General features: G+C 35.3%; 1 protein-coding gene across 1 annotated transcript; it reads right to left on the bottom strand.

The window, feature by feature from the left end:
- Positions 1-679: 679 nt before the first annotated feature.
- On the bottom strand, positions 680-13,563 carry LOC144343229 (alpha-N-acetylneuraminide alpha-2,8-sialyltransferase-like). Its single transcript, XM_085496589.1, has 2 exons — positions 13,518-13,563; positions 680-1,919 (listed from the first exon to the last, which is right to left on the bottom strand). Exon 2 carries the CDS (start codon positions 1,841-1,843, stop codon positions 680-682), a length of 1,164 nt encoding a protein of 387 aa, XP_085352715.1. The 5' UTR covers positions 1,844-1,919; positions 13,518-13,563.

Below are 13,563 nucleotides of genomic sequence, written 5' to 3'. Positions count from 1 at the left end.
GAGTGACGCTTAACTTCATTACAGTGATCCCCATAAAACTACAAATTTCAGTTAAGGTAGAAGCTTACTCATAATTTTTCAGAAAACTGGTCATAAATGGCATGACAATGATCATGGGTTTACCATGTAGAATTGTGAAGTTATTGACCCATAGAAAAGCACTCACCATGGAAAAGCACTCACCATGGAAAAGCACTCTTTGCTGTGTTACAGTAACGTATTTTGAGAAACTTTTTAAAACCCAGATTTTTGAAATAAGTGAAGTTAACAAACACTATCCCCATCATTCACAATATATCATTTTTTCAGCCTATGTCACCAACCTACAATTTAAGATATGACATAATATCTCTGTCATAGAAACCTATGGTAAAAGCACTATAATACTGCCAAAATGGAGACTAACCACTAAAATACAACCATCATTTTCTCAAAAATTACCCCGAACTCCTTTTAAGCCAGTATCCTTATATTCCCAGGAAGTACAATTATTGGAAAATGAATAAATTCATATATTTGAGTAGACTTCTACCTTAAGAGTCAAAGAATTTATAAACGGCTGATTTGATTTGGTGGAAGAACCTGTTAATAAAGAAGCTGCTTTCTGATTGGCTTAACTATTATGTGTTATGTATGTATAGCCAATCAGGTATAATCTTGCAAGTCACTTCAACAAATTTCAGCTGAGGCTGTCAACAAAACACTTATCCAGATGTAATTTCAAAACACCTTGCCGATGAAGTTTGGTAAGAAGAATGAATTCAGATGGATAGTCATGAAAATTACGATAAGTATCCCACAGCAGGTCTTCTGTATAATGCATGGGAAGGTCGCGGCCCTTATGGTCAAATGGAAAGGGCCAGAATCCGTAAAGGTTAACCTCATCGCAGAGAGAAAGCCCAATGCTTGTAAGGATCAGTCCCGTAGAAAGGCCCTTTCTAGTCAGATTCCAGAAGGTTTGAATTTTCTCCGAATGTTCTACATTGTAAAGCAGCATTTGTAGATTTGTCGTCTTTCTCACAAGCTGCGTAATATTGAACGTCATGTTGGAACTGTATCTGCTATTAGGAATCCACAAAATAAAGTCCTTATACTCATCAAAAGCACTGATGAACTTAGACGTGTTAAAGTTTGTGAAATTTAGAATATATTTATAAGTGTCTGGGTAACGAAAGTTGGATAGAAGAGACTGCGATATAGTACTGAAGTTGACCTTGCTCCCTGCATCCCTTACATATTCTTGGATTGGTTGAAGATTCGATCGAAACACAAAATCCGATTGGTCAATTTTTTTACCACAGCTGCTGTTTCTTAGAATTCCGCCATTGCCCACAACAGCGCATGATTTAAACATGGCTCCAACTGTTTTGAAAGGGGATTCCATTGGTAACAGTTCCAGCATTTCTTTGTGGATAGTCATTGATCTGTTATGCATAGTAACGGTGTCATAGTACTTGCTACCGAGCGGGCAACTCTTTTTGGTACAAATAAATTGTGTGAGTTCAAGGTGATCTTTAAGTTGTTGTTTTAATTCCATTATTCCAGTTTTGTTGAGTTGCCAGTTCCCTAGAGTAGGCAACAATTTGGATAGTTTCCTCTGTAAGCGTATTCTTTTTAAATAGATTTTCCGTTCTGCTGCCACACCCGCGTGGAATACATTTCTACTCCTATGCCTGCCAAATATTCTTAGACTATTGTGTCCACCACTGGAATGCACATGTGTCTGCATCAGTGAAACAACAAGTACACAGAATAAGCAAACAGATATGAACCAGAAGAACGGCAACCGAAGATATCGATTGAGCAACCGCTTCGCCTTCCTCATTTTACGTAGACCATACATTGGTGTGAAAAGTTTGAGGTCAATGCTCTAATATCACCTTGACGACAGTAACAATAACTGCAAACAACCCATAATCCTAGAAAGAAAAAAAGAATGAAAAATATTGGTGAAAAAGATGATTTATAAATGTACATGTACCTCATTATTTGAATTTAAAATCTAGTAAAGTATGATACAAATTTATTCTGTATAAACACAACTCTTGCTCAAAACAACACAGACAACACTTTAACCCTTATACATGTACAGGCTTACTTTTTGAACTAATACAAAAATAGCATACCTATAAGAAATTAATTATGTACCCCTTTGTTTTAATTATGTATGTACCCCTTTGTTTTAATTATGTACCCCTTTGTTTTAATTATGTACGTACCCCTTTGTTTTAATTATGTACGTACCCCTTTGTTTTAATTATGTACCCCTTTGTTTTAATTATGTACGTACCCCTTTGTTTTAATTATGTACCCCTTTGTTTTAATTATGTATGTACCCCTTTGTTTTAATTATGTATGTACCCCTTTGTTTTAATTATGTATGTACCCCTTTGTTTTAATTATGTACCTTATTGTTTTAATTATGTACCTCATTGTTTTAATTATGTATGTATCCCTTTGTTTTAATTATGTATGTATCCCTTTGTTTTAATTATGTATGTATCCATTTGTTTTAATTATGTATGTATCCCTTTCTTTTAATTATGTACGCCCTTGTTTTAATTATGTACCCCTTTGTTTTAATTATGTACGCCCATGTTTTAATTATGTACCCCTTTCTTTTAATTATGTATCCATTTTCTTAATTATGTATCTCTTTGTTTAAATTATGTTCATCATTTTAAATAGGATATAATTTGTATGTGACATGGCCACATTGTCTGCAGATCACTAACTGACCAGGAATAGTGTCAATGCTTGGTTTTATTAACTTGTCTGGAAAGATAATGATGATATATTGAATTTTTTTTGACAAATTTGCAAAAGTAAATAACATGCATTAGTAGTTGACCATGAGTGATATTGTTATAAAATTTGAATGAAATTGACACATAAGAAACAGTTCATGATATTATTTTTTTAATGAAAATGGCACTCAGTTGTCAAAATGTTATCCAACACTTGTAATTAAGAGAATAATTGAGTCTAGGAATATCTGAGAAATGACAATGAACAGGTGCACAGACGTACAAAACCCAAACCATAAACTCATTGCGATTGACACTATTATGGGCAGCAGCATCGTTCAATTTACACTGTTTTTCTAACTTGATATAAACAAGATATGACATCACATACTTGACCTCAGTAAATAGATCTAATTTGACGCATTTCTGATACATGCGCCCAATCAGAGTTGGCGTGGCATTCGACAATGAAAATCGAAGAAAGCTTAGAAAGAACTATTAGAACTAGAACAGAGCAAGTGTGGAATAATTTATTAGTCATATCTCTTGCTGCAATTATAGCATTAGTTGCATGTCCTTGATATTGCATTTATGCATCTTAATGAGGTCACATGAACCCATTTATACAAGGTGCGTAATTACTATGCATGGATTTCAAGTAATGAGATTTGTGGATTATCCAAAAGCACCTATGAACTAAGAAATTTGATGAGTGGTACCCAAGATAACTATGGAACAATTATAAATAGTTTATTTATGCAAATTAGTAAGCACATAATTTAACCATAATTACCAGGCTAGTTAATATGCAAATTAGGTCATTAATATACAAGGATTTCAGGTCCTCGTGCATTATCATTGAAATCTGATGATTGCTTCTTGAGATATCAATGAAACAGACACACACACAGGGGCACTAACCACAAATACTCCCATCGTGAGAGTCAATAAAACAAAAACATGAGAGTCAATAAAACAAAAAGGTGGGATGTCGAGTTGCTAAAAACAGTATAGGTATATAGTGGTGAGCGGAATAAACTTATATAATCATATATTATTATGAAAATAAACTATTCTACAGTATATGTCAAAATGGCTGCTAATTGGTTAAATTTAACATGGCCACCAGCCAGCCATTTTGAACCAAAACATAAAACAAAATGACATACATTAGTAACCTGTGACATATGATGTTGATACTAAGTTTGAATGAAATCAGCAGACAAGCTTGAGAATCGCTTGATGACATTTTAAAATGTTTTTTTTTTGGTCAAATGTCAATGAAACGAAAAACAAATTAAACTGCATACGTATATTATTATGACTCTGTGTAACAACACTTGATGATATTTTAAAATGTTTTTTTTTTTGGTCAAATGTCAACTAAACGAAAAACAAATCAAACTGCATATGTATATTATTATGACTCTGTGTAACAACATTAGTTGCGTTCATGCATTGCTCCTTAGCACGGGCTAAGAGGTAAAAATCATAAAGCTGCTAAGAAAACGTGTATGAACGCTTAGCACAGGCTAAAGAATGCTAAGTACGGGTAAAATCTGATAAGATTTTAAGAAGCGTTCCAGAGCCTTAGCACGGGCTAACGAAGTGTGCACGAAGCTTAGCCCAAGGCTAAGCGCCCTCTGTTGCGAATTTTTGGTATGAATATTATGCATGTGATCAAATATATGCAATTTTCTCATTTCCAAAATGGCAACCGAGCTCAGTACAAAATTTCGTTCCCTCGCAAAAACCAAATCGACGAAGAGACAAAAGCTTCACTGAGTATATGGAAAGACAGCGAAATCTTGAAACAGTCGGACTCTTCACGAGGAACAGAAAATATGCTTACCAGGATATGCAAGCTAAATTAGAAGGATTTTTCGTTAACAGCGGCTTAACAAAGGTCACCGACTGATGGCGCCACTTAGCCCGTGCTGAGGACTGACCCTCTCAGTGCGTGGGCGCATTCAAGTCTAGCTGCAATGCAAATACGTGAGACAAACCTAAATCTTAGGCCCACACTTCATGTAGCGTAAACACTACTGTTGAATACCAATTTTCCATCATGTTTGCTCTTCATACTGTGTTATGTGTATGTGTAGTGTATGATACATAGGCAAACACTTGTACAAGATATCTCATTAAAAGCAGCTCTCCACTAGGGGTTATAGTGGCTCAGATAAGAGGATTTACACACACAATGTATACAATCATACTTTTATTTTCTCTGTTCACAAGTACATACCAACGTCCACACCCAGAACGCAGACATGAATAGTACAAAACTGCTTGTGTGTCAGAATCGTTAGAATTAGCAAGTAGCTTTTCAGATGAATACTACTTGTAATCTCAGAATAAGAGAGATAATTTCTGTTTTTAAGTTTTTTAATTATCTATGGATAAAATTAACAATTTTAAAACTAATGAATTAATATTTTCCTGAAAAGGGACTCAATGTTACTAATAAATAACACGTGACACATAGTTTCAAAACAAGTTGTAAAGTAAAACTTCATTTTCCAAGTGTCAAAAACTGTGAAGATATTTGGCTAAAATTGAAAGTATTGATCCAGGCAGAAAATGTGACCTTGAAAATACTCAATAAACAATCATTGTCATAATTATTAATTATGAAAAAAAAATTATGTGTTTTATTTCGTAAAAAGTGACAAGAAATGACATCTGTGCTCAAAAGGTCAAATGGTTAATATAAAAAAATGTGTTTACCACAAGAATTAGCAAAAACAGCTAATTTGGAGACAAGCCACGAGAAGGAACTTTATACCTATCACAGAAAAGACCATTCCAACAAGATTACATTTCAACACATTGAGTAAGATAGGATTATTCAACAAAATGCAATCCCCAGTACATGTTTGCACACGAAAGAAATGGTACATGAACAATCTAGTCATGCAAACGAGTCAGTATTGAGAGTAAGTTTACTTTAGGTGTGTTGTTTTCTACTAACTGTATTGGAGTTTTACAACCTTTTGTATTTCATAAAGTGCCAGGTTCATTTACGCAAGTGTTTATTGACTATTATTTACTGTCATGGTTACAGGAATCATTTCAACCATGACCTGGGAGGTAGTATAAACAAGTGGACTATAATTGGCTATTACAGCAACACACAATTCTTTATACCCACTTTATAGGATAGATAGACAGTTAAATATGTAGACAGAACATTTTTATTTGGAGGAACCGAAGAAATCTTGAGTAATGTCAAAGAACAACAAGTCATTGAAAATGACACAGTCCCCGTTAAATTTTTGAAAGTTCTCTTTGTGCTCGTCATATTAAAGCGGAGGGGTTGTCGCAAGCGTGTCCTTGAAACTTGAGTTCCAAGTGGCGTATACAACAGATTGTTTATTTACATCAAAACACAAATTCCCTGTAGTAGTAATATGGCCAAAAATAAAAACAGCCATTATTCGGCCATCTTTGATCTGATTATGAAACACACTGATATGTATGATGTATGTGTACATAAATTGTGGAAATATAGCAGTAAGGCCAAAAAGTCAGATGGCTGTCAATCGGCCATCCTTGACCAGATTTTGAATGAAAACTGACAGAGCACATCCAAGATACCGCATAAAAAAAAACAAGATGCCTGCCAGTCGACCATCTTTGATCCAATTGCGAAATAAATCGTCATGGACATGTATCCTAACATGTATAATCTATGTACCAAGTTTGAATGACAACTGACAAAGCATGTGCATACATGTATGTCCCGCATAAGGTACTAGGCACATGCAAAGAATGAACGGAATCGGTCCACAGGGTTCTGAAATATGACTCTGAACAGACTGACGCACGGACGGACAGACAGACAGACTCAGGAACTCACGGATGGTCAGGGACATGTATCCTAACATGTATGATCGATGTACTAAATTTTAATGAAAACTGACAAAGCATGTCCAAAATACAACATTTTCAAAAAACAAGATGGCTGCCAGTCGGCCATTTTGAATCAAATTGCTAAACCACTGCATGTGCATATGTCCCACATAAAGTACTCGGCACATGCAAAGAATGAACGGAATCAGTCCAACAGATTCTGAGATATGACTCCGGACGAACGCACGGACACCGAATTATAAGTCCCCGTTTTCGGACTTCATCGGAACAGGACTAATAACAAAAAACAACACTAAGGACACAAAACTTACAGAACTAAAACATATCAAGAATATAAAAAATAAATTTTTAATCTGTAGATCATTTAAACTAACTAAAAGTGACACATTTATCAACAAAAACATGTAATGGTGATTTTTCTGCATTTTTACTTATATTTCTCAATATTTCTAGAAATGAACCCTAATATTGAAGCCGACAGACAAAATTTGAGAAAATTTTCAGCTTTTACTGAAAGAATTTGGCTATTTTTGTCCAAATCTTCTGACGGAAAGTACAGACTACCAATGGGACTATTTTAAGAGTTTGTGATAAAAAGAGGGCACTGTGGTGAAAAGGTTAAAGAACTAAATTAGAGATATTTAAAGTCCTTAATTGGTTGTTTGAGTTTGTGCATTGACATCATTCACAGATTTGCCAGTGGATTACCATTGTAGATCATGGTGGCATGGGATAGAGCCAACCAATCATAAATAATCATAGACTGCCTGACTAACACACAATATCTTGCAGACTAGAGAAAGCTGCCTACCTAGCCAATCTAGTTATTCCAGTTTCATTTCAGTTTGAAAAAAAAATTTGGTTTTTAAATATTTATAAGTACAATTATAATTATGAGTTTGTTGACTTTAGTTTATTGTTGAATACTGCAGCCAAATTAGTCTGATAAATTCTATGGGGGACCCGTATATGCACACGTAATGGATTTTAAATTCTTCTCATTCAAATCTGAATTACAACGAATTCCACATTTTAATGCCCTTTGAATTTCTATTGCAGGTCAGGTTCAGGTCAGTATTCCCTGTACTTAAAATACAATGACTACACATGAAAGTACTCTATGGTTGATCAAATGGAAGGAATAGAATGCTAAAACCTGTTTTGTTTACATAAGGGAGTACCCTATTGTCAATTCAGCAGAGCAAACTTGTATCCAAGTAGAAGAGAATAGTCACTGTATGTCCAAAAGAAACTGACATATTCAAACAAGTCATGACAATGACATCCACCCCCACCTCTGTGAAATTAATTAAATGATATGAATTTAACTACGGGTAGTCATTCTAATTTGGCTTATGCACTTTGGTGAAATCATCTGAATACTTTCAGAATTATAAGATAACTTTATTGACATTAAATTTTTCTATAGAAGATAAGTAAAATAAGAAGAAAAAAAAGTAGGAGAATAATCAAATAACACAGTAAAAAAAAAAAATTAGAAAAAGTGAAATCGTCCACAAACAAACCACAATCAAATGGGGAATAAAAGAAGTCAGCAGGCTAAGTGTTAAGATTTCCAAAACAAAATGGCCTCCAGTCATCCATTTCAACTCAAATCAAGTTCAAATGTATATCGAGACATTACTTATGTACAAAATTTCATAGAATATTAGAGACATGGTTTCAGAACTTGTAGCAAAAAATGGCTACCTGCGAGCAATTTTTAATTCCTGATTCTTGAATTGATGGAATTTGAGGGTTTAGTATTTGTGTATTGTGTGTCTACAAACTGGAAGGTATGACAGATACACCGCTCTTCACGATTCCAACTCGCAGCATAAAAAATCCTATAAATAAAAGCAAACATCATCTTTCAACTAACTTGTATGAGCCTCTGAAAATGTGCAATCTTATCTGTCTAAATAAGAAAAACAAACATGCAAATTATCTTTGCCTATAGCAAAATAATTGCACATTTTGGGGGTATTTTGTGAATTGAAAAATTGTCGCAGCCATATTTACTCATACACAGAACGTTTAAAAAAAAACATAAAGTTAGGCAGTCAAAATTAACGTAGTTTGTGTTTTTCAAAACACACTTTCAAATACTGTGTCATGTATCTAATAAATAATGATAATGAATTTCTTGTTATTGTTTTGAGACTGGAAAATGGGAATTTCTTTGGTAAATTCGGCATTCCTTTTATCCATATAATAGTATACAGTGTGTAACGAAATGAACTTTATCGTCAAAAGTTTCACTTCTACGCTTACACAAATCCTGTTCTCTAATGGGATTTTAGGTCTTTTGTGTCTGCCTACTTCAACTAAGTCTCAGTTAGTACATTAATTTAATATCTTGTCTATTTTAGCAGTTGTAGGTATTTAGCTAATATTACTTTTAAGTAGACTGTAAGATCTGAGTTTTGCATCTGGTCTCTTGATATTATGAGGTTATTAACAGGATACATAAAAGTAATAACCTTATTAATATACATCTTTTCCGTCCAAGGATACATCATGGGAATGCCGAAATCAAAAAAGTTTGGAACAGAACCAGCGAACTTCTCTGCGTGGAGTCCAGTCGAACCCTGGTGGCAGCGAAGTTTGTTTTAGAGGACGCTTATGCGCATAATCATTCCATATTTGGAATTTGCATTTGTTTATATGGTAGAAAAAAAATATCCCGTAAAATGCCGCAAAATCATGGCACGCTGTAACTTATGGTGTTACGGTGACAGATGTATAATAATTTTGATTAATCCACATGTTAGTATAATGGTTTTTAGTTTTCTGATAGAATGAATACATTACTAGAAACAGTCAAAAGATCAATATTGTACATGTCTATGATTTTGTCAATGTCTTCTAACCAAGAGCTTTTATAGCAGTGGTTTTCAAGTTCTCTAACTGCATGGAAGGTAAAATTAACTTTGGAACTTTGTGTTTAATGTTTTGGTAGTACTTGATGGTTTGACTTTGAATCTTAGAAATTAAAGGTAGCCTGTCAGTTTCAAGTCTACAATATATTATTATTAATATTCAAAATGTGATGATTTTTGTGTATGTATGTATGTATATGTAATATTGAAATTTGTTGATAGTGACATGTACTTCACCAATTAAGACTGGCATACCAACAATTGGGACAGGTACATCTATACTACAACATGGGTCATTAACTTTAATTCATTTTCTCAGCAGGGTGCAGAAAACACAAACACCCACCAACAACAACTTATCCAATCACAATAATGCATGAGTAAATCGATCAATGATTTACGAAAACTCATGGGTAGTGTGCCTTACTAAATGGCTTACTGTACAATACGTTATTTTAGCTGGAATTAAGCGTTTTGTATGGAATTTATTTTCAATGATTTTTGACAAGTTGAATGTAAAACATAGGAAAACACAGCGAAAATAGCGAAAATTAATTCCAAGCGAATATATAAAGTATTCTACAGTACATAGCCATGAATTCAAATTATTCATGCCTTTATGAAATTCACAGTATTCTCCTAATATTTTAACCTAATTTATTCACACTAAGGCCAGGAAAAAAAAATTTCTCTGTTTCTCGTTTCATGAGCTAAAATAAGGGAAATTTGAGACAAGTGCGAGTACAAGTGTATTTTGGGATGCGTTAGAAGGAAAAGAACGTTCAAGGCGCATAGTTCAAAATGATGCCGCGGAAACGAGAATCTAAAATATATCTTTTTTTCAGTCTAAGAATGTTTATTTATTTGTCAAAAAAACACTGTAATGAATACTAATCATCTCATTTGGAGATAATCTTCATTTAATCTCCATTTCAGTCAAAATAGCTGATCTATGTGTATACATAACGTGTTAGACTGATTTTTGTATTAATATAACAAGCAGTTTGTAGACAATATGTTTTCGGCTGTTATCATGGAAGGACATGAACGTGAAGCTAACGTCTGTTTATAACTAAAACCGGGCACCTTATACGAGGTTTGCAAAATAACATGGCAGTCATTAGAAGTCACTTTATTTTATTGTTAGGACGTATTCAGCCATTAAATGTATTATTTCCAACCGTTTTGCGATAGTATTTTCTAGATTGGAGGTAGCATTTACATTTTATTCAAAGTTCAAAGCTGCGTTGGGATAATACGTTAACAGTGGTAACAATGTCGGTGCCGGTGATCTCTTACCAGTGCGCAACGTAGCCAAAATAAAAGGCATGATCATTTGGGCACTGCTATTACAAGACTGGTAGGAGGCAATAAATTTGGCGAAAGTATTCAAAAAACAGATTTTGGCTGTTGCCATGGTAGGTGGGTCAAGATTGTTTTTCCAATTAGTAATGGTACGACCTGCCTGTCAAGTATGAACAAAATCAGCCAAGCCAAAAAAAATCACAGAAGAGTTAAAAAGCCATTCCTGCTGAACAGTTGCTCTAACTTCGGGGTCAACTTTCTCATTAATGAAAAAAGATATCAAAAATTCAAATAGTAACTTTTTGCCCACACTCAAGCCAAGTACAATGAGCTATGTCTGAGGTGTTGTATCACAGGGAGTTGGACAAACTTGTGTATTTTAATAAATTATTGAATAATAAAATGTTATATAACTTTTCTTTTACCCCCCTCCCTTTCCTGGAATCTATTTCAAGTATTTTTGTCAGGTTCAAATCGTTCACCAGCATTTTTGGCATGTTAGATGTACATCACATAGAATACTAGGATTGGGAGAACTTAATGTTTGTTGACCACCTGGAAACTGAGTTTTATAAATTTGGAAGGGCTCTCGGAAGATCCACCCGCTGCCTGGACCCGCAGTAAAATCTCCGATTAATATGGAGCCGCAACCATCAACATCGATATATCATGAGGTTTCTGCTGGCGACGTTGCGGCGTTACTCAGTTCCAAATAAAGATTACCAACGCCAAATTAGCAAAATTTAACCGGTAACCAAGACTCAGTCTATCCACGACCAGCAAGCAACATCACAAATGAGGTTGTAGTGTGCAGCTCACGACTCAGCGACGACCGATTTCAACGAAAGTCATTCTGTCAGTGGAGTACCGCAGTTGCACGGCATGTTTGCCAATGCACAGATCTGTGGAGGAACTTTTAACTTCAACATCAACCGTGTATCGTAGTCGCCCAGTTTAAGTTCTGGTTCTGTCGTGGTCCCAACTAAAGAGCGACAGTCGTCGTGTCGCGTCCTGTTCAATATGGGACTCATAGCGACGTATACAACGCGTGTAAAATACATTGTTTATTTACATGATATTCGAACACGCGCTGCACTACGACCACCGCGCTTAAACATCCATGAGTTATTTATTCGGACAATGACTCAAATTAGACGTCTGATTATTTTATTTTCACACGTACAGCGACACGCGTTCTACACTGACAAGCGTTGCTAGGTCGCAGCACTGTCTTGGAGCATATTAATGGGCAATTGGGTTCCCCGATCTAAATTTCTATCCCGGTTTGTTGCACGTTCTTTTTTTAATATGAAATAATCAAATATGGGACATATGTAATAATAACAGAACCCCACACCCTCCCCGTGGCTTCGCTCGTGAAAGTACGGCAGCAGGATACACCGCATCACTCGTGAAAATAACTTCCATATGCAATGAAAGCCACGGGGAGGGTATCTGTCATAATACTTCATTATCACTGAAAACATTTTTCCCCTGAAATAAATTCCAGTGAATATGCCATTTCCCTCATACTCTATTGAGACACAGCGCAGTGAAAATTGGATTCACATGTAATGCTTGAAAACATGTCAGCAAAAATAAATTAAGTGAAATTCTACGTGACTTTATAATAGTTGGAAATGAACACATTACACCCGACCCTACCACTTCATATACAATGTAAACTACACCCCAAAACATCCTTTCACCCACAGTTACTACCGTGTTTCACCAGTGTATTCTATTTGACGTCAAGAGAAATTGAAATAAACAAATTAATTATAATTTCAGCCTCTAGTTGACCACTGATTAAATAAACTACCTCGTCTTTATGTCAACTTGCAGTTATTCATTGCCTACATCAGTGACTTCAAAATATATATTTCAATCCCAGGAATTTCACTCGCTGTTAATTGCATGGGAGTGCCAGTCTTTAATGAATTTCTATTGTCATGTCAATTTCTTGTGATTACTCGGAACATTAAGCTGTAACCACATACCGCCTAGGTGTTGTAATTAAATCCTGGTGTAAGCACCATATGAACTATGAACAATGCATATGAAGCCAGCTGTGGGGTATATTCAATCCTATAGATTTCTCATTGTTTGGTAACTATTTGCTGCAAATGCAACAAAAATCAATATAAAAAATATTACCCACACAGTATTCTACAGGTTACTTGTTGTATGTATTGTTCGTATATGAGTGTTACAAAATACGTTATACACGAACCATGCGTGATCATGTCATACGATGAACTACACGAAAAATAGATCGCATGACGAAAACTGCCGTGGAGTTGTCCGAGTCACTTCCGGGTTGTGTGAATACCCCCATTTTATGATTGGTAAAACCCGACGCGGGGTTATCACGACCAATAGAATCACGTGTTTCAATTTTGTTGAATGAGTCGTGTTCTATGCCGCAGTAATTAGGTATTCAAAAGAACACACACTAAGTTGACATGGAAAACGGCCAAACCACCGCTTTATCCGGTTTTCTCTCGCGGCGATTCAAAGTCAAAAATACGAAATGGTGCCCAATGGTGTACATTTAGCCGCCATCGGACCGAGGCCTTGTATCAGGTTAACGGAGCTTAATCCGTAAACTATTTCCTTATTACGTATCTCGGGGAAATAACGGTGATATTTACATGGCTTATCTACATGTACCCCGGTTAAACCCTGTAAAATGAGCTGTACTCACCAGTGACCTGCGCGAAAACACCTTGAGAAGCTAGTCGGACATGTTG

Source organism: Saccoglossus kowalevskii, chromosome 1 (assembly GCF_978046115.1).
Source record: "Saccoglossus kowalevskii chromosome 1, keSacKowa6.1, whole genome shotgun sequence".
Lineage (NCBI taxonomy): Eukaryota > Metazoa > Hemichordata > Enteropneusta > Harrimaniidae > Saccoglossus > Saccoglossus kowalevskii.
The sequence above is the reverse complement of the archived record's forward strand: the minus strand, read 5'-3'. Positions and strand labels throughout refer to the sequence as shown.

Excerpts from the sequence above, each read along its gene's own strand:
- LOC144343229 (XM_085496589.1), bottom strand. The coding sequence starts at position 1,843 with ATGTATGGTCTACGTAAAATGAGGAAGGCGAAGCGGTTGCTCAATCGA.